This window comes from Papio anubis, chromosome 14 (assembly GCF_008728515.1).
Source record: "Papio anubis isolate 15944 chromosome 14, Panubis1.0, whole genome shotgun sequence".
NCBI classification, from domain to species: domain Eukaryota; kingdom Metazoa; phylum Chordata; class Mammalia; order Primates; family Cercopithecidae; genus Papio; species Papio anubis.
In genome coordinates, this window is record NC_044989.1 from 37,321,281 (window position 1) to 37,347,888 (window position 26,608).

Genomic DNA, 26,608 nt, shown 5'->3' on the forward strand with positions numbered 1-26,608 from the left:
TACAGGCATGAGCCACAGCACCTGGCTACATTTTTTTTTTCCTACTAGGCTATATTTTATTTCATCTATTGATATTAGTTGTTCTTTATATACTCTAGATATTAGCTTTTTATTTAGTATTTTCTCTCCTCCCTCCCTTCCTTCCTCTCTCTCTTTCTCTCTCCCTTCCTTCCTTCCTTCCTTTTCTTTTTTTTTCTCTCCTTCCTTTCTTCCTTCCTTCCTTCCTTCCCTCCTTCCTTTTTTTTTTTTTGACAAAGTATCGCTCTGTTGCCCAGGCTGGAGTATAGTGGCATGATCTCAGCTCACTGCAACTTCTGCCTCCGGGGTTTAAACGATTTTCCTGCCTCAGTCTCCCCAGTAACTGGGATTACAGGTGCACACCATCACACCCAGCTAATTTTTGTATTTTTAGTAGAGATGGGGTTTCCCCATGTTGGCCAGGCTGGTCTTGAACTCCTGACCTCAAGTGATCTGCCTGCCTCGGCCTCTCAAAGTGCTGGGATACAGGCATGAGCCACCTCACCCGGCCAGTATTCTTTCTTTCTAGAACATTTTCCATCTTCTCTCATTAATTCCACATGACTACTTGAGGCTCTGTGGTAGAAAAAGTCTTGATAGGTCAGGCATCATGGCTCATGTCTGTAATCCCAACACTTTGGGAGGCCAAGGCAACTGGATCACCTGCGGTCAGGAGTTCAACACCATCCTGGCCAATATGGGGGAAACCCTGCCTCTACTAAAAATACAAAAACTAGCCCGGTGTGGTGGTGTGTGCCTGTAATCCCAGCTACTCAGGAGGTTGAGGCAGGATAATTGTTTGAACCGGAGAGGTGGAGGTTGCAGTGAGCTGAGATTGTGCCACTGCACCCCATCCTGGGTGACAGAGTGAGACTTTGTCTCAAAAAAAAAAAAAAAAAAAGAGAAGAAAAAGAAAAAGTCTTTATGGTAAAATAACACAATCTCTTACCTTCAGCTCTGACTTAAAGATCATATTAAGTAGAAATATAAGGTCCCTTGAGAAGGGGCCTTCCTAAGGCCTACTGCAATGGCATACATGGAGCAGATGAGCAATGCATTTTTCTTGAACCAAATTAGAATGGAATTTATTGCAGAGTTGGAATTAACTCTCCTTCAACATTAAGTCTGAGATAGCCACCCCAAGTGCTTTGATCCATAGTAAGAAAGGAGTTATATTATGACGAAAGTACAGAAAAATGTGCATCATTTGGAGGCCTGTATCATCTATGGCCAAACACAGCTCTAGGTGTGTATCTGATAGTATCTGTTTACCCTCTTATGTGAACCTGGAGCACAAAATAAGTTAAAACTCCAGTGCAATGTATTAATAATAGAGTCCCTTTGAGACAGCTAAAATACCCTTTCTTGAAAAAGTTAACAAACTTTTATTTGTGCTAAAAAATTTCCAATGTTATCATTATTATTAAATTGTATTATTATTTTGTTTTGTATTATTTAGATTTCAATATTGTTTAATTATCATTATTTGATTGAGTTATCATTTAATTATTTAAACGTAATTATTATTAAGGAAAATAAATCTAGGCCTGCTGAATTGACTGGAATCAACCCTAGCAATATGACTCATACTTCAACTTTGCTCCAAGGGAGGTGCCTGCTAAGCACTCTTTGAATTTTTCATCCATTTCCTGGTTCTGAGTTTCACTGAACAAGTTTTTCCAATCACCAACTTCACCTACAACACACAAAAAACAGTAGACCCAGATATCTGTTAGAATATTTCTTCAGGATTTTACCATTTTCAGTGCAATATTTCACTCTGATATGTTAAAATGGACACATGGAAAAAGTTTTACACTCTTTGTTTAGTTTTTTCAGATGGTGTCTCGCTCTGTTGCCCAGGCTGGAGCGCCCTGGTGCGATCTCGGCTCACTGCAACCTCTGCCTTCTGGGCTCAAGCAATTCTCCCTGCCTTAGCCTACTGAGTAGCTGAGATTACAGGCGCCTGCCACCACACCCGGCTAATTTTGTATTTTTAGTAGAGATGGGGTTTTGCTATGTTGGCCAGGCTTGTCTCGAACTCCTGGCCTCAGGTGATCCGCCCGCCTCGGCCTCCCAAAGTGCTGGCATTACAGGCGTGAGCTACTGTGCCCAGTCAAAAGTTTTACACTTTTAAAACCTAATGTGATTTCTGTTGTAAAATTAACAATATCCACTGGGACTCCACCATCTGTGGTGTGGGAGGTGACATGTTTTCTTTACATCACTAGGGGGAGCCCATCAGCCTCAATGACCCCTTAACCTTACTCCTCTCCAAACACCTAGAACTTGAAATTCCACTTTTTGAGAAATGATATTTTTCTTTCTAAAGTCTCTTAAAGACTTTAAATACCCTTTGAAAGTTAACATTTTATAGCAAGTTTTCGTTAAGACCTCAGATACTGATAATTTTGCAAAAATGTATTATTTTGCCTGAGTTTGGGATGTTTGTTCTTACTGGCTGTTACCAGTAAAGAAAGTTACTTTTTTCTTAATGATCTTTTGATCATTTAGGTTGAAGTTGTAAGTTCCATATTTCACTATGTTGGCCAGGCTGGTCTTGAACTCCTGACCTCATGATCCACTCACCTCGGCCTCCCAAAGTGCTGGGATTACAGGCATGAGCCACTGTGCCCGGCCTCAGAACTTCAGTGTTTTTTACAATAAAATTTAAGCCCAACAAAATGTTTAATATATGATAGATGCCTGCTGTTAGCTGTTGTTGTCCTTGCTGGTATATGTGCTACCTCTACATCTCATTATTTCATTATATACTCAATGAAAAATAACACTGGCAATCCTTAAGCTATATTATCACACATTTCCACAAGAACTTAGAATACTTTAATGAAATATAGTAAATATCATCCATGTCAGAGAGCTAATTGTCTCTCCCATAGTCATTTTCTTCCTCTTCCTTATTGACAAAACCCTGATTTTAACTGTGTAGTAATACGCCTGGCTTTAAAAAGTCACATTTCCCAGCCACCACTGCAAGGAAAGTGGCCAATGAAATGTAAGAAGTTATTGGCCAGGCATGGTGGCTCACACCTGTAATCCCAGCACATTGCGAGGCCGAGATGGGTGGATCACCTGAGGTCAGGAGTTCGAGACCAGCCTGGCCAACATGGTGAAACGCCATCTCTACTAAAAATACAATTATTATCTGGGCATAGTAATGGGTGGCTATAATCCCAGCTACTCAGGGGCTGAGGCAGGAGAATCACTTGAACCCAGGAGGCGGAGGTTGCCATGAGCTGAGGTTGCCATGAGCTGAGGTCACGCTACTGCACTTCAGCCTGGGTGACAGAGCAAGACTCTGTCTCGGAAAAAAAAGAAAAAGAGAGAGAGAAAGAAAGGAGTCATTGGCCAGGTGCGCTGGCTCACACCTGCAATCCAGCACTTTGGGAGAGGAGTTTGAGACCAGCCTGGCCAATATGGCAAAACCCCGTCTCTACTAAAAATACAAAAAAATTAGCCAGGCATGACAGTGCACACAAGAATCTCGTGAACCCAGGAGGCAGACGTTGTAGTGAGCCGAGATTGTGCCACTGCATTCCAGCCTGGGCAACACAGCAAGATTCTGTCTCAAAAAAAAAAGTCACTGATGGGGCTTCCAGAAAAGTTATTTAAAGGGGGCTCGCTCAACTAATACGATTCTGCCCCTTGCCCACTCGCTTTCTCCTATCTGAATTTGAACATAATACTTGAACTTCAGCTGCTATCTTGTTTTCAGAAGGTCATCATCAGAAAGGACTCTCAACCACAGAAAGGACTGTAAAAGACGATATAGGGCAGCCAGGCACAGTGGCTCATGCCTGTAATCCCAGCACTTTGGGAGGCCAAGGCGGGCGGATCACAAGGTCAGGAGATCAAGACCATCCTGGCCAACACAGTAAAATCCTGTCTTTACTAAAAATACAAAAAAATTAACTGGGTGCGGTGGCGGGCGCCTGTTAGTCCCAGCTACTCGGGAGGCTGAGGTAGGAGAATCACTTGAACCCGGGAGGCAGAGGTTGCAGTTAGCCAAGATCGAGCCACTGCACTCCAGCCTGGGCGACAGAGCGAGACTCCATCTCAAAACAAAGAAATAAACAAAAAAAGATGGTATAGGGCTGCCAGTTACAGCTCTGGAGAGCCTGTGCCCAGACCTCTTATTGGGGCAGAGAAAAATAAAACCCTATCCTACTTAAGATAAAGTTATATGGATTACCTATTGTGTGCATAGTCAGTCCCTAACTGATACAATCTCAGAAACCAGTGCAACTTTACCTTTGCGGAAAAGGAATGGGCCGACAGCACCGTGTGTGTCCTGAGACTTTGCACGCATTGCTTGGAAGGTGCTCTGGACTGAGATAGTTTGAATTTGCTCCCCAGTTAGAAAGAATCCCAAGAAGTCAGCAATCTGTTTTATTCCAGCAGCCAGATTCTGTAAAAAAAAAATTTCTTAAAGATAAACTTCTTCCTATGGGAATTGTTCTCTGTGCTAAGACAGACTTTTTAGTCATTGGAGTTATTAAGCCTAACTCCCTAGTTCATCTTATACCCCCACTTTAAACTTAGAGTACTTTCATCTCTTATATCAATATTGAGATATCTCTATAAGATATTCTGTATTGATTATACTTTGTAGTTTCAACTTATGACTCTTGTTGAACTTACCAGATAATAGATTTTACCATGTAAATAATGACAGTAACATTAATTCACAGGTTATAATTTCATCTAGGATGATATCATTGCATTAAAAAACACCAACCTAGACCAGCTGAGGAAATTAATGTATTCGTGTGTGCTCATTTGAATTCTCTTTTTTTCTGAATTCTATTTATAGTTAATGTTTAATTCCATTAAGAAAGTCTAATTTTTAGAATCATAAAAACTTGAAGAAATTTTTTTTTTTTAGAAAGAGTCTTGCTCTGCTGTCCAGGCTAGAGCGGTGCAAGGGCACCATCACGGCTCACTGCAGCCTCAACTTCCCGGGCTCCAGCAATCCTCACACCTCAGCCTTCTGAATAGCTGGGAGAACAGGTGTGTGCGACCACGTCTGGCTAATTCTTGTATTTTTGTAGAGACAGGGTTTCGCCATGTTGCCCAGGCTGCTATCAGAGTCTTTAATAGACCAGTGCACAATGTGAATCTCCAAGAGAGCAGGCTATAGAACACAGCACTTCCTAAATCTATTTAAATAACCTCCTCCCAAACCTCAAGAAATAATTTTTAACAGCTGAGGCAACACTTGTATTCTATGGTGCACAAGTTTCAGAAACATTATTCTAAACTAGCATTAATATGTTCTTTCATATTATATACATGCATCCTATAAACAGAAAGGGTAGATTAAATTACACTTTTTTTTTTTTTTTTTTTTTTTGAGACGGAGTTTCTCTCTTGTTGCCCAGGGTGGAGCACAGTGGCACGATCTTGGCTCACTGCAACCTCCACCTCCAGGGGTCCAGCAATTCTCCTGCCTCAGCCTCCTGAGTAGCTGGAATTACAGGTGCGTGCCACCACATCAGGATAATTTTTGTATTTTTACTAGAAACAGTTTCACCACGTTGGCCAGGCTGGTCTCGAACTCCTGACGTCAGGTGATTCACCCAGCTTGGCCTCCCAAAGTGCTGGGATTACAGGCGTGAGCCACTGTGCCTGGCCTAAACCATACATTTTTGTTGTTGTTGTTTTGTTTTGTTTTGTTTTTTGTTTTTGAGATGGAGTCTTGCTCTGTGGCCCAGGCTGGAGTGCAATGGTGCAATATCAGCTCACTGAAACCTCTACCTCCTGGGTTCAAGTGAGTCTCCTGCCTCAGCCTCCCGAGTAGTTGGGAATTACAGGCGTGCACCACCAAACCCAGCTAATTTTTGTATTTTCAGTAGAAACGGGGTTTCACTGTGTTGGTCAGACTTGTCTCAAACTCCCAACCTCAGGTGATCCATCCGCCTCGGCCTCTCAAAGTGTTGGGATTACAGGCATGAGCCACTACGCCTGACCTAAACCACATTTTCTTTGTATAAGAATGTAACGGAAGACTGGTATTAGAAACTCAGTTAAGTTAAGGAGCACTTGATACTCCCTTCTCTTTAACATGCTTTCTCCACAGGTCTCTGCTTTCCTTCCTACCTCATAGCCCTTCCCTCTTCCTGGTCTCCTTTGCTGATTCCTCCTTTTTTTCCCAAACTCTTTAAATTGGTGGGCTCCGAGACTCAGTTCTTGGTCATCTTCTCTCTATATATACCCAGGTATATATTTCTACAGCTTTAAAGCACATCTATGTGTCAGCGATGCCCAAACTTTATCTACAGCCCAGAACTCTCTGTACTTGCAAGGCTTGTACGCCCAACTGCCTACTTGACCTCTCAATTAGGATGACTAATAAACGTCTCAAATTTAACGTGTCCAAAACCAAACCTCTGCTCTCCCCGACAGTCATTCACCTGCTGCCATCTCCTACTCAATTGATGGCAACTCGGCCCTCAATATTATTGGTCAGGCCAATAAAATTGGAGGCTTACTTGACTTCTCTCCTTCTCTTGCCACTCTCCCCTCCATCCAATTCAGCAGCAAATACTGTTGGCCCTCCCTTCAACATATATCCAGAATGCAACCTCTTCTCCTCCCCCGCATGGCCCCTTCTTGGCCTGAGGCACCATCTTCCTTTGCCTGGACTATTGCAGTGCCCTCTTTACAGCCCTCCCAGCATTTGCTTTGCCCCAGTTCATTCTCACACCTAGCCAGAACGATCTTGTTAAAAACACATCTGCTCCAATCACTTCTCTGCTCAGATCCCACAATGGCTTCCCACTTTCCTCAAAGTGAAAGCCAGAGTCAGTGGCTTGCCATTCTATCCCTCATATACCATCCTACCTCCTTGACTCTGTCCTCATTGGCTGTTCAGCCCTGGTTTATTCCTGCTGACCCAGGCACATCTGCTGTCTCTTAATCTCACCAGGACTATCCCAGCTTTTGCTCCAGTTGATTCCCTCTGCCAGAAATGCTCTTCCCCAATTACCTACTTGGCTCACTCCCCCACTTCCCTCAGATCTTTGCTCAAATCACATCCCCTCAGTAAGTTCTCTCCTAACCTTCCTGTTCCTTTTTTTTTGTTTTGTGATACAGGATCTCACTCTGTCACCCAGGCTGGAGTGTGGTAGTCTAATCATGGCTCACTGCAGCCTCCACCTCCTAGGCTCAAGTGATCCTCCAGCTTCCTGAGTAGCTGGTACTACAGGTGCATGCCTAATTTTTTGAAATGTGCCCAGGGTGGTCTCGAACTCCTGGTCTGAAGTGATCCCCCTGCCTCAGCCTCCCAAAGTGGTGGGATTGTAGGTATGAGCCACCACACCAGCCTGAGCACCATATTTTACACTGGAATGTGTCCAATCCTTCCCCATGCCTTGCACCCCAGCATTTTTAATTTTTCTTCACTAGCTATGCTGTTTCTTTTTTTCTCACATACTATATACATTTTAAAAATTATTGTGTTTATTATGTATCATTCTTTCTTTCCACCTTCTCCAACTGGCATGTAAGTTACTACAGGGCAATGATCTTTGTCTGGTCTGTTCATTGATGTATCACCAGGGCCTAATTGGTGAGCAATCACTTACTAGATACTTGTTACATCAATAAACAATTTTTTAAAAATAACTTGACTGGAAAAATTAGTTCACAATAAAATGTATGTTCAATTAAATCGACTGAGACCTAACTATTTGTTTTTTGTTTTTTTTTTTTCATTACGAATTTGAGCTATCCATCATAAAGGGAAAATAAAGCAGTTACTATTAGTAATAAATTGCTAAGCATTATTTTATTTCTGTTAAATGAACGACCTAAGCATGTATGCATGGTTTGAGTTTTCTTTTCTAGCACCGTACCATGTATCTGGAATAAAATTCCAGATTTATTGGAATAAAAAATTGAACACCATATTTGTTCATACAATCGGACATTATAAGTAAGTGCTCTATGTTGTAACTTACAAGAAATTTTGCTCTAAAATATAAAGAATAATCTCACCTCTTTCAGGTCTTCATACAATATGAACTTAACATTGTCGCCATCAAGATGTTTGTTCCAATTGATTGCAAAATCAAAATAGCTTCCCCAAGAAACTAAAAACACAGTGGGGAAGACTTTAAGAAATGTTGAATAACAGAGGTTAAAATGATAGTTAATTTATGCTGTAAAATATAAACTATACATATGTGTATATGCTCGAGATATGTTTATGTTATTATAAATCCCTGCCACCAAAAGGTGACAGAAATCAGTCCCATTGTCTAAATTTCTATTTATTTTTTTACCTTTTGGAACATTTTTCATAAATAACACAAAATTAAGCAAGTTACAAAAATGATTTACAAAAACTACAAGACATTCATGAATATCTAGGTGGATAAAAAAATTCAGAAATAGTGAATGACACATGAAACCCGACAGAGATAATGCCAGAAAGAAATGATGAAAAAGACATTTTCTAGGCTGTCATTGTTCAAAAAAAATGTAATGCTAGCCGTATATGTAATTTTAAAAAAACAAATGAAATTAATTTTAATGTTTTACTCCACTTAACACAATTTATCAAAAATATTATTCCATTATGTAATCTACAAAAATTTATGAGTGAAGCATTACATTCTTTTTTTTTTTTTTTTTTTGAGACGGAGTCTTGCTGTGTCGCCCAGGCTGGAGTGCAGTGGCTGGATCTCCGCTCACAGCAAGTTCTGCCTCCTGGGTTTACGCTATTCTCCTGCCTCAGCCTCCCGAGTAGCTGGGACTACAGGCGCCTGCCACCTCGCCCGGCTAGTTTTTTGTATTTTTTTAGTAGAGACGGGGGTTTCACTGTGTTAACCAGGATGGTCTCGATCTCCTGACCTCATGATCTGCCCATCTCGGCCTCCCAAAATGCTGGGATTACAGGCGTGAGCCACCGTGCCCGGCCGCTTTACATTCTTTTAATATTCTAAATCTTCAAAAGCCATTGAGTATGAGACATATACTGAGAATCTCAATTTGGATGCTAAATTTTTATTGAAAATACTTGATGTATGTTTAGATTTAATAAAACTTACAGTTTAAAAAGTATATTCACAAAACCAACTTATTACACTTACTTAAAAGTTTTCCAGTAGGCCACGCATGGTGGGTCACCTCTGTAATCCCAGCTCTTTGGGAGGTCAAGGCAGGTAGATTGCCTGAGCTCTGGAGTTGGAGACTAGCCTGGGCAACATGATGAAACCCTGTCTCTACTAAAATACAAAAAATTAGCTGGGCTTGGAGGCCTGCACTTGTAATCCCAGCTACTCGGGAGGCTGAGGCAGGAGAATTGCTTGAACTTGGGAGGCAGAGGTTGCAGTGAGCCAAGATGGTGCCACTGCACTCCAGCCTGAGCAATAGAGTGAGACTCCATGTCCAAAAAAAAAAAAAAAGTTTTCCAGTAACTGAATTGTATATCCATTAAAAATTTTGAATTAATTCAAATTTTTTAAAATGAAAAATTTAGTTATTTAGCACCAGTCCCATTTCAAGTGCTCAGTTGTCACATATGGTTAGTGGCTACCACGTTGGACAGTGTGGATGTAGACACGGATCAGCTGTGCTGTTTACTAGCTGTGTAACTTTGAGCAACTCCTAAAACTCCTTGTAGCTTAGATTCCTCATCTGTAAAATGGGGCGTTATGAGGTTTAAATGAATTAACACATGTCAAATGCTAAAAACAGTGCCTGCTTCACTATAACACTAGCTTTTTTTTTTTTTTTTTTTTTTTTTGTGAGGGAGTCTTGCTCTGTCACCCAGGCTGGAGTGCAGTGATGCGATATTGGCTCACTGCAATTTCTGCCTCCTGGGTTCAAGCAATTCTCCCGTCTCAGTCTCCTGAGTAGCTGGGACTACAGGCACACGCCACCATGCCTGGCTAACGTTTGCATTTTTGGTAGAGACGGGGTTTCACCATATTGGTCAGGCTTGTCTCGAACTCCTGACCTCAGGTGATCCACCCGCCTCGGCCTCCCAAAGTGCTGGGATTACAGGTGTGAGCCACCCCACCCGGCCTCAATAGCCATTACTATTATTATCATTACTATTATTAGTAATATAATTATTATCACGATCATTGTTATGATGAAGCCCTTGCTTTGAGCCAGGCAGTTTCTATGTGTTTTATTTGCTGTCACAAATACTGTAAGTTGTCCACCCAACATCCAATACATCCTGTTTTTTGTTGCTAACCAAACCCTGATTATTTGGGTCTAAGCTGATCACGACAATTCTGTTTCTTGATTTCCTGCCTTCCTCAGAGCTGTAAGTGGCCACATGAAATGGTTCCGCCCAGTGAGACACAAGCAAGAGTCTGCTGGAAGGTTTCTGGCAAAACTATTGCTGTGTGGAGCTAAGGAACACACTTGGCTACTGCTATCCTTCCTCCTTTTTCATGACCTAAAGGTGATGATTGGAAGGATAGTAGCCAATTTCAGGGTCTATTGCAAAAAGTATGAGACAGAGGCCAAGGGAATATCAGAGGTGCAGGCCAGTGATCCCAGGAACCAGCCACCTACCTTCAGACTTCCTATTAAATGAGAAAAACAAACCTTTCCAAGGATGGATAGGGAAACAGAGACTCCCTAAAATAGGTTGTCCCACTAATGACAAGTTTCTCATCATCATTTGCAACAACATGGAGGGAGGACATTATGTTAACCAAAATAAGCTAGATACAAAAAGAAAAATATGGAGCCTGGGCAATATAGTGAGGCTGCATCTCTACAAAAAGAAAAAAAAAAAATCAGCTGGTCATGGTGGTGCGTGCCTGTGGTCCCAGTTACTTAGGAGGCTGAGGATCACGTGAGCCCAGGAGGTCAAGGCTGCAGTAAGCCGCGCAGCTTCACTGCAGCCTAGGTGACAGAGTGAAACCTTGTCTCAAAATAAAAAAAAAGAAAAGAAAAGAAAAGAAAAAAAGAGAAGAAGAAGAATACACCGTGATCTCACTTATATGTGGAAGCTTTACAAAGTCAGATACATAATAGAGAGTAGGATGGTGGTTACAGGGGTAGGGAAGGGCAGGAAATGGGAAGACGTAAGTCAAAAGGTACAAACTTGTTACGTAGTTATGAATTATTCAGTTATGAGTATCTTGAGATCTAATGTACAGCATGAGGATGGCAGTTAATGATAGTTAATGATTTTATAACATATAATATTTGTTAAAAGAGTAGATTTTAGGTGTTCTTACTAAACACAAAAAAAGGTAATTGTGTGACATGATGGAGATGTTAATTTGCTTGATTGTATTAATCATTTCATTATGTGTGTGGTGAAACATCCTGTTGTACACCTTAAATATATACAACAAAAATAATTTTAAAAAGTAGTCCTCTTAGAGTGAACTGACAACAGCTTCTCCTCTAGGGTCATTGGGCTTTAATATCCCATTTATTACACTGTAGAGACTCAAAGAAGCCACTAATAAAAGGAATCAGTTACTGGTCTCTGGCCACTATACTCATGGATATAGAGTCACTGCCACTTACAAGCATTGGCAAGTGATTTAACTTTTTTTTCTGAGATGGAGTTTCACTCTTGTTGCCCAGGCTGGAGTGCAATGGTGCCTTATCTGCTCACTGCAACCTCTGCTTCCTGGATTCAAATGGTTCTCCTGCATCAGCCTCCCAAGTAGCTGAACTTACAGGCATTAGCCACCCGCCTGGCTAATTTTGTATTTTTATTTCTTTATTTTTAATTTAATTTTATTTTATTGTTTGTGTTGAAGTTTTGCTCTGTCTCCTATGCTGGAGTGTAGTTGATCAATCTCGGCTCACTGCAACCTCCGCCTCCTGGGTTCAAGCAATTCTTCTGCCTCAGCCTCCTGAGTAGCTGGGATTACAGGCATGCACCTCCACACCTGGCTAATTTTTGTATTTTTAGTAGAGACGGGGTTTTGCCGTGTTGGCCAGACTGATCTCAAACTCCTAACCTCAAGTCATCCGCCCACCTCGGCCTCCCAAAGTGCTGGAACTATGGACGTGAGCTACTGTACCCGTCTGATTTATATATTGATTAGTTTCCTCATCTGTACAATGGAGCTAATACCACCTTACTCATAGTTTGTTATAAATCTTAAATAAAATAATGCATAGACAGCCCCTACGTTAGCACCTGGAGCATTAGTAGACACTTGTAGTTATCAATAAACCAGAGACAAAATATCAACATGTTTAACAAAAACTTATTTCTCACAAAAACTTATTTTCTTTCTAGCAAACAAATGTCTTAGGTATAGTAGCTCAGTGCCATGTGTCATGGTTTTTTAAAAAATTTTTGTTTTTATCAATGTTATATAGTGACAAGGAAGTTAACTACAAATGGTTTTCTCCATCACTCTCTGTTAAAGCTCTTTTTGGTCACTTTGTACTCATAGTCAACATATGACTTGTCCAAATTAGTTTGCTTTTTTTGTTTTGTTTTGTTTTTTGTTTTGAGATGGAGTCTCGCTCTGCCAAGCTGGAGTGCAGTGGCGCCATCTCAGCTCACTGCAACCTCTGTCTCCTGGGTACAAGCAATTTTCCTGCCTCAGCCTCCGGAGTAGCTGGGACTACAGGTGTGTGCCATCACACCCGGCTAATTTTTTGTATTTTTAGTAGAGACAGGGTTTCACTGTGTTAGCCAGGATGGTCTTGATCTCCTGACCTCGTGATCCACCTGCCTTGACCTCCCAAAGTGCTGAGATTACAGGCGTGAGCCACCGTGCCCAGCCCCAAATTAGTTTTTAAAACAGCAGTGCATTTAATTGTTGGATGCACAGAACTAATGGTGCTATAACAGTTCATTTAAATGTAACTTTCTGGTTCCCAGATCTACCTAAATCTTCTTCCTTTACCCTAAAACACATTTGGGTTTTCACATTTATGTGGTCATCTGTTCAAGTAAGAAGAATTCTTTTACCAACAGCCATACCTTGTCCTTTTATGAACTGTCTGAAGAATTCATCCCAAGAGCAATAGCTTGGAATATCGGGGACATCGTTGTGGAAATGGAAAAAAGATACTGCCGTATCTTTAGGGTTTCGAAACATCACCAATATCTAGGAAGCAAAAACTGAGTTAATTTATTTACGTCTATGTTTTGAAATCTGGAAAATTGACAGGGCGAGCAATATCGTGTCCTCTTGTATATTACATAATTGTGTTAATAGAGAGAGAAAGAATGACAGTAGGAAACTGAGGAACAGGAGGTGGCTGATGGGGAAATCTGGGGAAAGGAGAGAAAGAAAGAAGAAGAAAAAGATTGATATTGTAGCAGAGGATTCTTGCTAATGAATTTAGGCAACAAGATGCATGGAAGATGTAAAAAGGAAAAAAAAAGACCAAGCTCACTAGGATAATCACAAAAGTATGACCTGAAAGTTTAAACCCCCAAATAAAGATTGCAAATAATGTTAAGGACGACAAAAATAATGTTTTAGAGTTGGTGAGAGAAGATTAAAGAATGGCAAAGCCCACTCTCTGTGTATGATGTTCATGGGTGAGTAGATGACACAGAACGTCTGAATTCCTGTATCTGTCTTCTCTGATGAGGAAAGTGTTCCTTTGGATGAGTAGCGTGAAATAAACATTGTAAAGAACAAACTGAAACCCCAGAGAACTAAAAGATTGTAGAGGATTACATGTCTGCTCCAAGTTCAGCCTTCTGGCCTGAAGCCTTCCATTTCAAGAACCGAGGAAACTGGAGGACACATGATCCAGCATGTCCCTGAATTCCGAGGAATCCGAAAACATGTGAGGCCAGACAACTAGAACAGGCAGAAGTCATTTCCCTTTCAGAATGGGGAAAGATGTGAATTTTGCAAAGTGCAGATTTGTGATATTCACTTTTATTTGAGAGAAGTCTAGAATTGACTAAAAACAAGATTTGGGGCCACATAAAGGAGGAAACTGTAACCAACAGGGGGCAACATGGATCCTCTTAACAACAAGTCAGTTAACACCTGGATTTTTTCAACATGGTTTTAGATTAGTAGGTGGAGTAGCTTATGCTTTCTCCTACGAAAAAAGTAAGAATGTAAGCCAGCAGCAGGAGCAGTTAGGCATATGAAACTCACTGGGGGCTGGGCGTGGTGGCTCATGCCTGTTATCCTGGCACTTTGTGAGGCTGAGGCAGGTGGATCACTTGAGGTTGAGTTCAAGACCAGCCTGGCCAACATGGAGAAACCCTGCCTCTACTAAAAATACAAAAATTAGCCAGGCGTGGTGTTGCGCACCTGTAGTCCCAGCTACTCAGGAGGCTGAGGCAGGAGAATTGATTGAACCTAGGAGATGGAGGTTGCCGAGATCGTGCCATTGCACTGCATCCTGGGCAACAGAGCAAGACTCCATCAGAAAAACAACAACAACAACAACAACAACAACAACAAAACTGACTGGGTATAAATAGTTAATTAACTAATGTAAACCTGCTGGGAGGTTTTTAATAAGCCCTTCCACTATCTTGGCTGCGTCATAGTTAATATTTTAATTAATGATTTAGGTGAAGATAGAGAAGCTATATTTACCATATTTGTAAATAACGTGACAGTGGGAGGGAATCAGGATATCAAAATACCTTGTCTGCCTAAAGAATTTAACTAACACTAACAGGATAAAATTGAGTAGAGATCAATGGGTCTGGGTCTTGTCCTGTGCTTAGATCTAACACTCATCCCTGCTGCCAGTCCAAATATAGTAGATTCTTGTCATTTGAGGGTTTTATATTTGAGGCTTTAACTACCACTCAATTGGCCTGGCTGGTAGCAATCTGTAAGTTTACAAAGACATAAGTTTACAAAAACGTAAGTTTACAAAGACGTAAATTTAAATTTGAGGGCTAATTGGCTGGAGTATGAACAAATTCCACACATCAACGTCTTACCTCCCTGCTGTTGCTCTTGTTTTTTGTTGTTGTTTTTGAGACTGGGTCTGACTCTGTCACCCAGGCTGGAGTGCAGTAGTGTGATCTCGCTTACTACAACCTCTGCCTCCTGGGCTCGAGCAATCCTCCACCTCAGCCTCCCAAGTAGCTGGGACCACAGTGGTGCACCACCATGCCCAGCTAATTTTTGTATTTTTTGTAGAGACGGGGGTTGCCCAGGCTGGTCTTCAACTCCTGGGCTCAAGTGATCCTCCTGCCTCGGCCTCCCAAAGTGCTGGGATTACAGACGTGAGCCACTGCATCCAGTCCCTGTTGCTCTTTTCTTGCCCTTGTATTCTTACAAATGTGAAACTGTTCAAAAGCCTGCATGCCCCAAGTCCAACGCTTTATAAATTACTTCAGCTCTGTTTATTATAGAGACTCTAAGGAAAAATGTGTTAACTGCATTCAACGGGGGAAATTATGTGTTAAAGTGGTATTTCAGTCTTCACAAATATGCAATACAAGGAAAAACTGTTTAACAGCGCTATTCAAAGCTGGCTTAGGGGATACTGGAGATCTTTATCGTTGGAGGTGCTCAATCATGGTCCAGCTGCTTAGTGGAATTCAAACACTCGATGGGAATTAGCACAGATGACCTTTAAGATATTTTCCCATTTTAAGCTACTAAGATTCTTGTATCATGGCCACAAAGCTGCTCATTCTAAACCTCCACTTCCCTAAGGTTTGCTTGCCTACTCTTCCTTTCTTATTTTGCTTCCCCTCCTGTCTCTTACCATTGAAACTGTAGTTATCTTAACAGTTTTCCTCTTTTGCCTTTCTTTGCTCTTATCTCACTAGTCTCCCATTCTTGCTGGCGTTCAGCGGGAGTTTAATTTTTTTTTTTTTTTTTTCCAGACAAGGTCTCGCTCTGCCACCCAGGCTGGAGAGCAGTGGTGAGATTTTGGCTCACTGCAACCTCTATCTCTCGGATTCAAGTGATTCTCCTACCTCAGCCTCCCAAGTAGCTGGGATTACAGGCACGTGCTATCACACCTGGCTATTTTTACTAGGTTGGTGCAAAAGTAATTGGGGTTTTTGCCATTAAAAGTAATGCAAAAACCTCAGTTACTTTTGCACCAACCTAATATTTTTTTGTAGAGATGGGGTTTCACCATGTTGGCCAGGCTGGTCTCAAACTACTGACTTCAAGTGATTTGCCCACCTTGGCCTCTCAAAGTGCTGGGATTAGAAGCATGAGTCACCACACCCTGCAGGGAGTTTAAATCTTGATTGTAACTAATTCAAATCATTTTCTTCTGAGACAGAAAAAAGGCACCAAGAAATAAGGAATGGAGGGGAGACCAGGTGAGAGGAAACAGAAAGGGTTAGGTAAAAACTAGTAATTACAAGAAATATATCAATACTGATTAATAAAAAAACATTTTTAAACAAATTGTAAGAACAGCCAAAGCACATATAGTTCTGTATGCATGCTGTAAAGTTTGTTACTATATGTGAAATTCAAAAATAAAATAGTTTTAGCCAGGCATGGTGGCTCATGCCTGTCATCTCACCACTTTGGGAGGCCTTGGTGGCAGAAGGATCCCTCAAGGCCAGGAGTTCAAGGCCAGCCTGGGTAACATAGTGAGACATTGTCTCTATAAAATTTTTAAATATATTTGAAAAAATAGTTTTAGGCCTCAGGTAAATAGTGCTCACCTGAAAGAAACAAAGGAACATTTTTTTTTCCTCGTTTTACTAGATTGTATTTTTGTGTGTGTGTGTGTTTGAAACACTCTAAATATTCTAGCGGGATTCGGAAAATTATTCACTGTAAAACAGATTATAAAATACATTTTATTCTATGCATATGTTTTATATCCTTGTTGAAAATGCATTTATTTGACTGCAACTATAGCAAATATACGTCAAGAAAGAAACAAACAAATTAAATGTCACACTTCATTTACTAAGCTTCTATAAGGAGGAACAAACTCATGTTATACTTCCAAAAACTAATATCTATACATAGAAATTTCAAAGAATTATCAGTAGGAAAGGACACTCACCTTGGCTTTATTCTTGAAGATAGACCCAGGTAATTTGTCATAGTGGAGGTGAGTTGCCAAAATCCTTGGTGATGGAAAGCCTTTCATTCTCTTAAAAATATACACAAAAAGGTGAAAATGTGCACGCGCATGTGTGTGTGTTGAATCATTGCTGGGTTTGGTATCTAAATGACAGTTTCCAGCACTACTGTCACTATATCTTCTCCTCCTCCTCCAATTTTTCTTTCTTTCTTTTTTTTGAAACAGAGTCGCACTCTGTCGCCCAGGCTGGAGTACAGTGGTGCGATCTCAGCTCACTGCAACCTCCACCTTCCAGGTTCAAGCAATTCTCCTTTCTCAGCCTCCCAAGTAGCTGGGATTACAGGTATCCACCACCACGACCAGCTAATTTTTGTGTTTTTAGTAGAGACAGGGTTTCGCCATGTTGGCCAGGCTGGTCTGAAACTCCTTACCTCAGGGGATCCGCTCGCCTCAGCCTCCCAAAGTGCTGGGATTACAGGCATAAGCCACCACACCTGGCCAATTTTTCTTTATTTCTGTTTTCTTACTTTGTGGAGATGAGGAATGAAGAATCATAGATAAACAAATAATTAAAATATTCTTGAATTTCTTTGTTGTACCCTGCTTACCATTTCCCAATCATTTTTGTAATTTTTTTTAAAAATTACCTTTTCCCACAATCATATCAAATCCATTTTGTTCAAGACCGCTCATAATCTGAAATATACACTTTCAGCCGGGCGCAGTGACCCACGCCTGTAATCCCAGCACTTTGGGAGGCCGAGGTGGGCGGATCACGAGGTCACGAGATGGAGACCATCCTAGCTAACATGGTGAAACCCCATTTCTACTAAAAACATAAAAAATTAGCCGGGCGTGCTGGTGGGCACCTGTAGTCCCAGCTACTCAGGAGGCTGAGGAAGGACAATGGTGTAAACCTGGGAGGCAGAACTTGTAGTGAGCCGAGATTGCGCCACTGCACTCCAGCCCGGGCGACAAAGCGGGACTCCGTCTCAAAAAAAAAAGAAAGAAAGAAAGAAATATACACTTTCACTTAATTTGGATCTCTTCTATATTCAAGGTCTTTAACAGAAATAGTGAAGTCTTTCCACAGTTCCTGCAAATCCATTTTTAACATTTAAATCTTTCTGTTTAACCAGCTAAAACTCTAGGCAATAAAATATCTCAATGGAACCTGAAAGTGCAGAGTACTTAAATGTCTGAGAAATGTTTTATGAGAGAAGTATATTGTCAGTATATGGACTAAGGTGATTGATTCTTTTTTTGTAATCTATTTCTATAGATAATTTTGAAGATAAAATTACCTATTTAATCTGCCAGGATTAAGGGTTTTCACTTACAATCAGACCATTAGTATATGTTATACAGGGAAGTAAGGCTTCAAGTTTTTAGTCCCACATCTGTAGAGGTCACTCACTGCTTGGTTGCAGCTACAATATAACTACTCACTGTAAGTGATAAAAGGATATTCAGATGTTTGTAGCTAATTGTTCTGTAAAAACTTAGTGGAGGCTGGGCATCCTGACCAACATGGTGAAACCCCGTCTCTACTAAAAATACAAAAAATTAGCTGGACATGGCGGCGTTTGCCTGTAGTCCCAGCTACTCAGGAGGCTGAGGCAGGAGAATCACTTGAACCCGGGAGGCGGAGGTTGCTGTGAGCTGAGATAGTGCCACTGCACTCCAGCCTGGGCAACACAGTGAGACTCCACCTAAAAAAAGAAAAAAAAAAAAACTTAGTGGAGATCTCAACTCAAGCAAGGGGACAAAAAATGAAATTTAAAAAATAAAACACACTTTAAATCAATGATATGGGCCCAAGTGGTGACTAGCAGTGTAAAATCTCATTTACATCAAACTGTACTTTTAAACATTTGAAGCATTTTCATACTCATTCATACTCATTCACAACAATCCTCTCAGGTAGATATTGTAACCCCCATTTTAGAGATTAAGAACAGGCTTTGAGGTTTTAAGCACTTTGTGCAAAATTGCACAGGTGATTATTTTCAGATTAAGTTATAGAGTGTGGTTTCCACGAAACTTCATGGCCAAAAATCATGTACAGACACATGAGAAATGGTAAAGTTACTAAAAGGATTAGAAAAGCACCCAAGGGAAAAATGGAAGTCAACTGTAATAAAACTAGATAGTTACATAATATATACTACTATGTTCATTAAAATGTATAATACAGCCCAAGTGTGAGCAAAGACTAGATACCTTATGTAAGGAAAAATATGTATTCCAGAAAAGATCTCTGTAAAGCAAATAATCGTTAAGTGACGTTCATTTCACTGATTTCCATTTAAAAATAAAGGGCATATTGGCCAAGCGTGGTGGCTCACGCCTGTAATCCCAGCACTTTAGGAGACTGTAGGGGGTGGATCACTTGAGGTCAGGAGTTCGAGAGTAGCCTGTCCAATGTGATGAAACCCTGTCTCTACTAAAAATACAAAAAATTAGCCAGGCGTGGTGGTGCACACCTGTAATCCCAGCTACTCGAGAGGCTGAGGCAGGAGAATCGCTTGAACCCAGGAGGTGGAGGTTGCAGTGAGAGGACATCGCACCATTGCACTCCAGCCTGAGTTACAGAGTGAGACTCCATTTCAAAAAAAAAAAGAGAGAAACAGACAGAGAAATTGAAATCTGGATAAATGTTGGCATCATTTCTAAAGGTGATGTTAAACACTCTCCTTAGTAAAAGGTTATGCAAAGACCTGGGCAGGGGAAGTCTATGGGGCTTTTCCTTATTTTCTACCTAGGACAAAGCTTCTTACTGCCCCTGTTGGCCCATCCTATGTTCCTGGGCCCATCTTAGCTGAACCTTCATCAGGTTTGCTTTGGTCCAGGTTTGCTCTGGTCTGTTGTTGCTGACCAGATGCAGGACTCGGCACTTACCTCCAAACCACTCTCCTCTGAGTCCCTGAACACCTATCTCCTTTACCATGTTTTTTTGTGCTACTTTGGCCTAATCCATGGAAATGGACTTCCTTCCACCTAGGTTCCAACTTTCAAGTTTGTATTTGTCATCATGCCACTGTCTCAGTCACCTTCAAGAAGCTGTTCCCTAAGTACCAATCCAGTGGCTTTATCTTAGTAACTGAGTCCTGTCTGCCTGTTGGGAGTCTTGGTGGCGAACATTTCTGAAAGTTTTACTGAGACTGTGGTTCCCCCTTGAATACAGCCTTCCCTTCCCAGCTGCATTCTGGTGTGTCTAGGAGTGGGGAGGGGCTGTCTTCCATGTCCTTTTTCTGTCCAAGCACTGAAGTCCTGAGGCAGATCCTCCTCCCACTCCTTTCTTGCCTTCCCTGGGCAGCGAGTAGAACATCCTATCTCACACCCAAGTCCCAGTTAGTTGTATTGGGAAGGTAAGTAATAACAGCTAGGGTGACCTGTTATCCCCTTCACACACATCAGTGGCTTACTCTCTTAGCTAATGCTTGATTTCTTCCCGTCCCTTACACACACACGAATCATAACTGAGATAGGGAAATCAAAAATCACTGGGAGCGGTGGCTCATGCCCATAATCTCAGCACTTTGGGAGGCCAAGATGGGAGGATCACTTGAGCCCAGGAGTTCATTACCAGCCTGGCAACGAAATGAAACCCTGTCTCTACAAAAAAAATTTAAAAAAATTAGCCAGGTGTACTGGCATGTGCCTGTAGTCCCAACTACTCAGTAGGGTGAAGCAGGAGGATCGCTTGAGCCCAGGAGGTCAAGGCTGCAGTGAGCCATGATCATACCACTGCACTACAGCCTGTGCAATGAAGTGAGACTCCATTTCAAAAAAAAAAAAATCATGCCTTACTAGGAAAAGCCTGGTGATTCCTACTAGCATCCTGCACAGGTCCATGTCTTCAGAGATGAGGCTTTTCTGTTCATTTCCTGAGGTTTCTCAGCTTACTTTCCCCCTACTTAAAATAAAAAGAACAAAAACAGGCTGGCTATACAGTATAGTTGTTAAAAGCTCAAACTAGAAAACGGGTTCAAATCTTGGCTCTATCATTTATTAGTCCCTTGACATTGGGCAAGTCCCTAGCAGTTCTATCTTTTGTGAAATGGTAATAAGGTTATTTTGCAAAAAATAAGATGATACCTGAACAGTGCTGAAGATAAGGTAGGCACACAGTAAATTGTGATAATTATTAGTATTGCACTTTCTAAACTGAAAACTAAAGAATCCCCAAACTGGAAGAAATCTTTCTATGATAATTTGCTGTAAAGTTAAAAGCTGTTTGTACTAACTTGATATTTTTCTGAATCCCCACATTCAAGAACTGGGAATTCTGGATATTCATACTTTTTTTTAGAAACAGCAAATATTAATTCATGGACAATGTGGAGAATCCAGTTTGAACCTATCAGAAAAATCAGAGAATAAAAACTCATTATGGAGTCTTGATGTAACAAAAGCACATTATTTTAGCATATACATGATAAAAATTAAAATCTACAACCATTCCCTGATGTGTATATTTAGTTCTTCTGTGTTTGAAATAACTTGGGCTATGGAAAGAAATGGTTTGATGGAAAACAGCATTTACCTATCTATAATTAGTATAAAATTCAATTTATTTCTCTGATGTCTCCTTTAACATGGGACAATGCTTCATTTTGAATCTAGAATATGTTTCTTATAGAACAATATTATGTTATAGAAAGTTTATTATAAGTTATTTATATTATTTTACATTAAATTAATACATATTTTCTACAGGAATCTATAATTTTGATTTTATGAAAACACAGCATCAGTTAAGAAAAAAACATTTTAAATGAGGTTGGCTTTAATAAACAACAGTAAAAAGAATCAAAAGGAAATGGTAAAAAGCAGGATAATTTAGATTCTTCAAGTTTTATTTTCCATTGATGAAGGATCTTTGTAAAAGTGATTGGAGAAACTGACGGAGCAGTATTTGATCCTGAAAAATAATTTGTAACAGCCACTTCTGTACTTTAGTCCGGCCAGAAATCAAGACAAAATCACTGCTACTGTCACTGCTCCTTGCCAACTGGACTTTCCCACATTCATGCAACTCCCTTCCAGGCCCATCAACCATCCCCTTCCGCTCTCCATCCTCCATAATGGCCTTTCCGCACAGAGCTCTTCCTTCAGACACTGGGGTTTTTAAATCTAGCAATTCTATCTACTGATTATATAACCTGCGTACTTAACCACGGTGGCCCTCCTCCTCACTGACGCTCAGTCAGATTCCTGCAATGAGGAACCGCTTTCGTCCCACCTTTGTCTCACACCCTCCGCAACCTACTCACTATGAGAAGTGTGCTTGTAGGAGATGACTTGTTATTTACCGCACTTTGGATAAGATGCTAGCACGATGTCATCATGTCTGGCTTCGAATGTGTCCAGCGCTTGGAAAGTTTCTGAGGTGCACATGGTGATGGGGTAAGGAATCCCCTAATAGGTGAAAAATAAGCGAGAAAGTGCAGTTTCTTTAGATTTTTCTAAAGCTTCATCAATGTACTCAATAAATTTGGATTTATCAGCCATGGTAGCTCCCTGCAAATGAACCTGCTCTGTGGCTGTCCAGGGGGAGTGATTGCTTTTAATGGAGTTGGGCAGGGGCTGGAATAAAGGGCTCCTCCCAGGCACATGAAAAAGAAATCATTTAATTCTCATCCACCCTCCCTCAACTTTTGCATATCCTCCTGGCAAAAGCTAAACCACAGGTGCAAAACAGGCTGATGATCAGGGAATATTACCCCACGGGTTGATTACATAACCATTTAGGCAATCTGCCCAGTGAAAGTAAGAATGGGATATCCTAATAGAAGAAAATATATATTAAATATCTAACAAATAGGTATTGAATCAGGCACGCAGTTTTTCTATTAGAAATTCACAGAATGAAATCTCAGTTATCTCCTGGGTTGATACATTTTTACACATATCCTATGTGGTGTGAAAGGAAGCAATGGGATTGTGAGGTAATTTGGTGGGGTGGAAAAGAGACCAAATTTGGGGGCAGTCTCGGGCACTCTCATTTACTGGCTCAATAGATTTACAAGTCTAAAGACCTGAGTTCGAACCTTGACTCTACCATTTACTAGTTGTGTTACTCTGAGCTAATGATAATATATCTCTAAAAGTTTATGTAAAATTGTTAACAGTGGAAATGTATCTGAGTTATCCCATATGGGTCTGCAGCAACCTCAATTCTTGCCTCCTCAGAAGAAAGAACTGACTGAGGGTATAAGGCAGAAAAAGAGACTGATGCAAGTTTCAGAGCAGGAGTGGAAGTTTACTAAAAGCTTTAGAGCAGGAAAGAAAGGAAAGTACACTCAGAAGAGACCCAAGTGGGTGACTTGAAGAGCAAGTGCAATGTTTAACCTTGATGCTAGGCCTTCATAGGCTGGCCCACTTCCGGCATCTCACACCCCTTTCCCATGATTCTTCCCTTAGAGTGGGCTGCCCTCCTTACCCTCGGGAGGTAAGCATGTGCAGTGTGTTTAGGAAGCTGTACCCATGCCCATCTGAGGCTTTCTTCCCTTTTCTAGTGTAGCGCCCCCAGAAGGTCAGACTATGTCATTGTGTCTCTTAATGTGCATGCTGGGGAAGTTGCTTCTCCCTGGCACATTTCCTAGGATAGAGTCTTTCTGTAGCAGTCTTTTTCTTTTGGGTAAGTTGGCTCATACTTCCCATCTCCCAGCAGCTTGGTGTGGCCCTGTGGCTAAAACAGGAAGTTGATGGCTCTCCAATCTTCTTTAGTCCCTTCCCCATACCTGGAAGGCAGATACTGTGTTGGCAAGTCAGATTTGCTAATTCGGAGGAAAGCAGCACTGAGGAAATCTGGCTCACCAGATGGCCTTGAGAAACAGAGCCACCCTCCCACGACTCACACTGTATAACAGGCCTCCTTCTGACCTGTATGTGAAACAGCATAATTGTTCATCTTGTTTGAGCCACTGAATTATTGGAGTCTCAACAATTACAATTATAATTACTCAAAAGTTATAGCAGTTTAGCCTATATCCTATCTGGTACATTTTCTGGGTCAAAATTTACGTTTTGGCCTCTTGATAAGTCAAATATCTATAAACATAGACTATATATTTCTTCTTATTTCTCTCCCATTCTCTTCCCCACATCTTTCTTCTTACCCTTCTTCCATTTTTCTAACGTAATTTTTTTCACTGTATTTACCTTTCTCTTAACCAATGTTAACCAGTTAAGAAGATGACTTCTAGTTATGCTTAGTTACCTGGCTGTACCATCATTCATATATCAGTTAAAAGGATAGCTAACATTATTGAGTACTTGCATGTACCACATCCCCTTCCAAATTGCTAAGATTACAGGAATGATTTGATGTAATTTCCTAACAGCCTTATGAAACGGGTGTTGCTTTGCTACCTTTTGCAGTTAGGTTAATTGGGGCCACAGGGGCTAAGTGACTTCTAGAGGACAAGAGGTGAGGGTTGGTGGGAGAAAAAGCAGGTTTTAATCGGAGAGCCAGCAAACAGAGAAGATGGTGAACTAGTGTTCTAAAGTACCACCTTACATTTTAAAATTGACCATAGGTTTTTAAAGGGGGAAATGCATGGCAGACATGTGGGAGTGGTACAGGATGCAGGGTCCGTATGTCTTGTTTCAATGGCTATCTTGGGTAATTGCCTGTTTGGAGGTCTGGTTGGCATTATCTTGATTTCAGCCCAATGGTAGTGGAGACAATGTTGTGACTCCCCTTAAGCACGAGGATTCTGCAGTTGGGGCTCTGCATCTGGTTTGTTTCAAGATTAGCTTCTGGAATTTTTTAACCAAGAAAACAATTAGATAAACATGCATTGCCAGAGGAGAATGTCTAGAGAGGGAGAGAATGAAGGGGTAAGAGGGCAGGAAAAGAAAGTGAGTGATTAAAAAATATTTTAAAAGCTCCTGGTTACAGTTGCAGAGTCAGGCTTTGGAGGGGCTAGGATCGGAACACAGGCAGGACAGCTAAGTTCAGGCAGAAAGACACTTACAATGAGATCTCAGAGGGCACAGGTTTAATTCTTAGTGCCAGTGATTTCTTTGGTGCTTCTTTACCTGCTATGAGAAACAAGGTCATGGGAATTTTTCACTGCAAAAAAAAAAAAAAAATCTTATTTTCTGCGGAGAGAGATTTTTATGACCACAAGGGCAATAAATATCCTGGGTTCCAGTGACACAGGATGGCACATCCCCGCCTAGGCCCGGCTTGGCCTGGTGCCTCAGCCTGCCTGTGTTACAGCTCATTCAGTCCCCTGTCTACTCAGGCCCATGGCTCCAGGGCTGGCCCAGCCTGGCTGCTGCTTTCCATTGTGTGGGGTGGCTGCAGGCACGAGCAGCAGGTGGAGGGCCACAGTGTTACAGCCTTTTTTGTACCCACATTTGAAGGATCCCAAGTTCTCGTCCTGCATCCAAGAAGAATGAGGTTATGCTGTAAACTGAAGAGTGAGAAGGGCAAAGAAGAGTTTTATTGAGCAACGGAACAGCTCTCAGTAGAGAGGGGACTCAAAGAGGGTGGTCCACCCCCCTAAGGCAGGTAGTCCTCCTTAGCCTGAAGGTGGGTACAAAAAAAGCTGTAATACTGTATCCCCCGCCCTCCACTGGTGTAAGGCAGCCACCCCACATGAAGGAAGGAGTGGCAGGGCCAGGCCAGCCCAGGAGCAGCAGGCTGGAGTGGGACAATGGGACTAAAAGAGCTGTTCGCATGCTATAACACTCCCTCTGGGGGTTGGGGTTGCTGACATCCCTGTTTGGGTGTCACCATGTTCCCCTCATCCAGACACCATTGCCCAAGGTGGAAGCAGGTTGTGGCATGGCTGGCCCAGCTGTGGGCTGAGTGTGGATCCCGCCGCAAGCACTGGATCTGGGTGGGAGCGCAAGCGAAGTGCAGCTGGGTGGGCTGTGTGCCTCCTGCAGTGGGCCCACGGCCTGGGCAGGGGAGTTGCCAGTCTTAGAGGTTTCTGGCTGGCTAAGCAGCCAAGAAAAAACCTGCATCACTAAAACATTTTATTTAATAACAGCATTTTGGGACAAACACTATATTCTCTCTCTCTCTCTCTCTCTCTCTCTCTCTCTCTCTCTCTCTGTGTGTATATGTATATACATATATCAATTGTAAGATGCATTCGTATTTCTGAAATGTAAACATATGGAAACAAGTACATCTTGGAATTGAGGAAATTCTATATGTCAACAGAAAGTGAGAGGCAGGTGGTGGATGTGCAAGAGTAGTTTTTTATCTGCATTTTACAGAGGGAAAAGAACTGACCAGAGAGGGTTCCTAGCTAGGCACTGGTATCTGGGTTTCATTATGTAGGTGAATATTTATTTTTTTAAAGAAGCAGTATGTGAAAAGGTAAAATCAGAATATCTGAATATCTTAGTATTTTTATATGTCTATACATCACTCCCACTTGAAGGCCTTCTTGCCTTACATAATAATGCGATATTAGCTGTAGTTGTGAAGGTGTATTTAAGATTTTCCCTCCCCAAAAAAGAAAAGAGGAGCAGGACTGAACTCCTTGCCAATCTGCTTAGTGAGATTATCCTTACATTACAAAGAGTCTGTTTCCCTCTGGTCAGGTAGAATTTAAGACGTTGATTCAAACATGGTTGTTGTTGG

The 26,608-nt window shown here is 41.4% G+C and overlaps 1 protein-coding gene across 1 annotated transcript; it reads right to left on the reverse strand.

Annotated features, from left to right (window-relative positions):
- Positions 1–1,485: 1,485 nt before the first annotated feature.
- SULT6B1 (sulfotransferase family 6B member 1) lies at positions 1,486–25,801 on the reverse strand. The gene is given in 7 exon segments (XM_021924751.2): positions 1,486–1,714; positions 4,291–4,447; positions 8,038–8,132; positions 12,971–13,097; positions 16,972–17,061; positions 21,243–21,355; positions 22,311–25,801. Coding segments are annotated over 7 exon segments (906 nt in total). The 5' UTR covers positions 22,510–25,801; the 3' UTR covers positions 1,486–1,589.
- Positions 25,802–26,608: the final 807 nt, after the last annotated feature.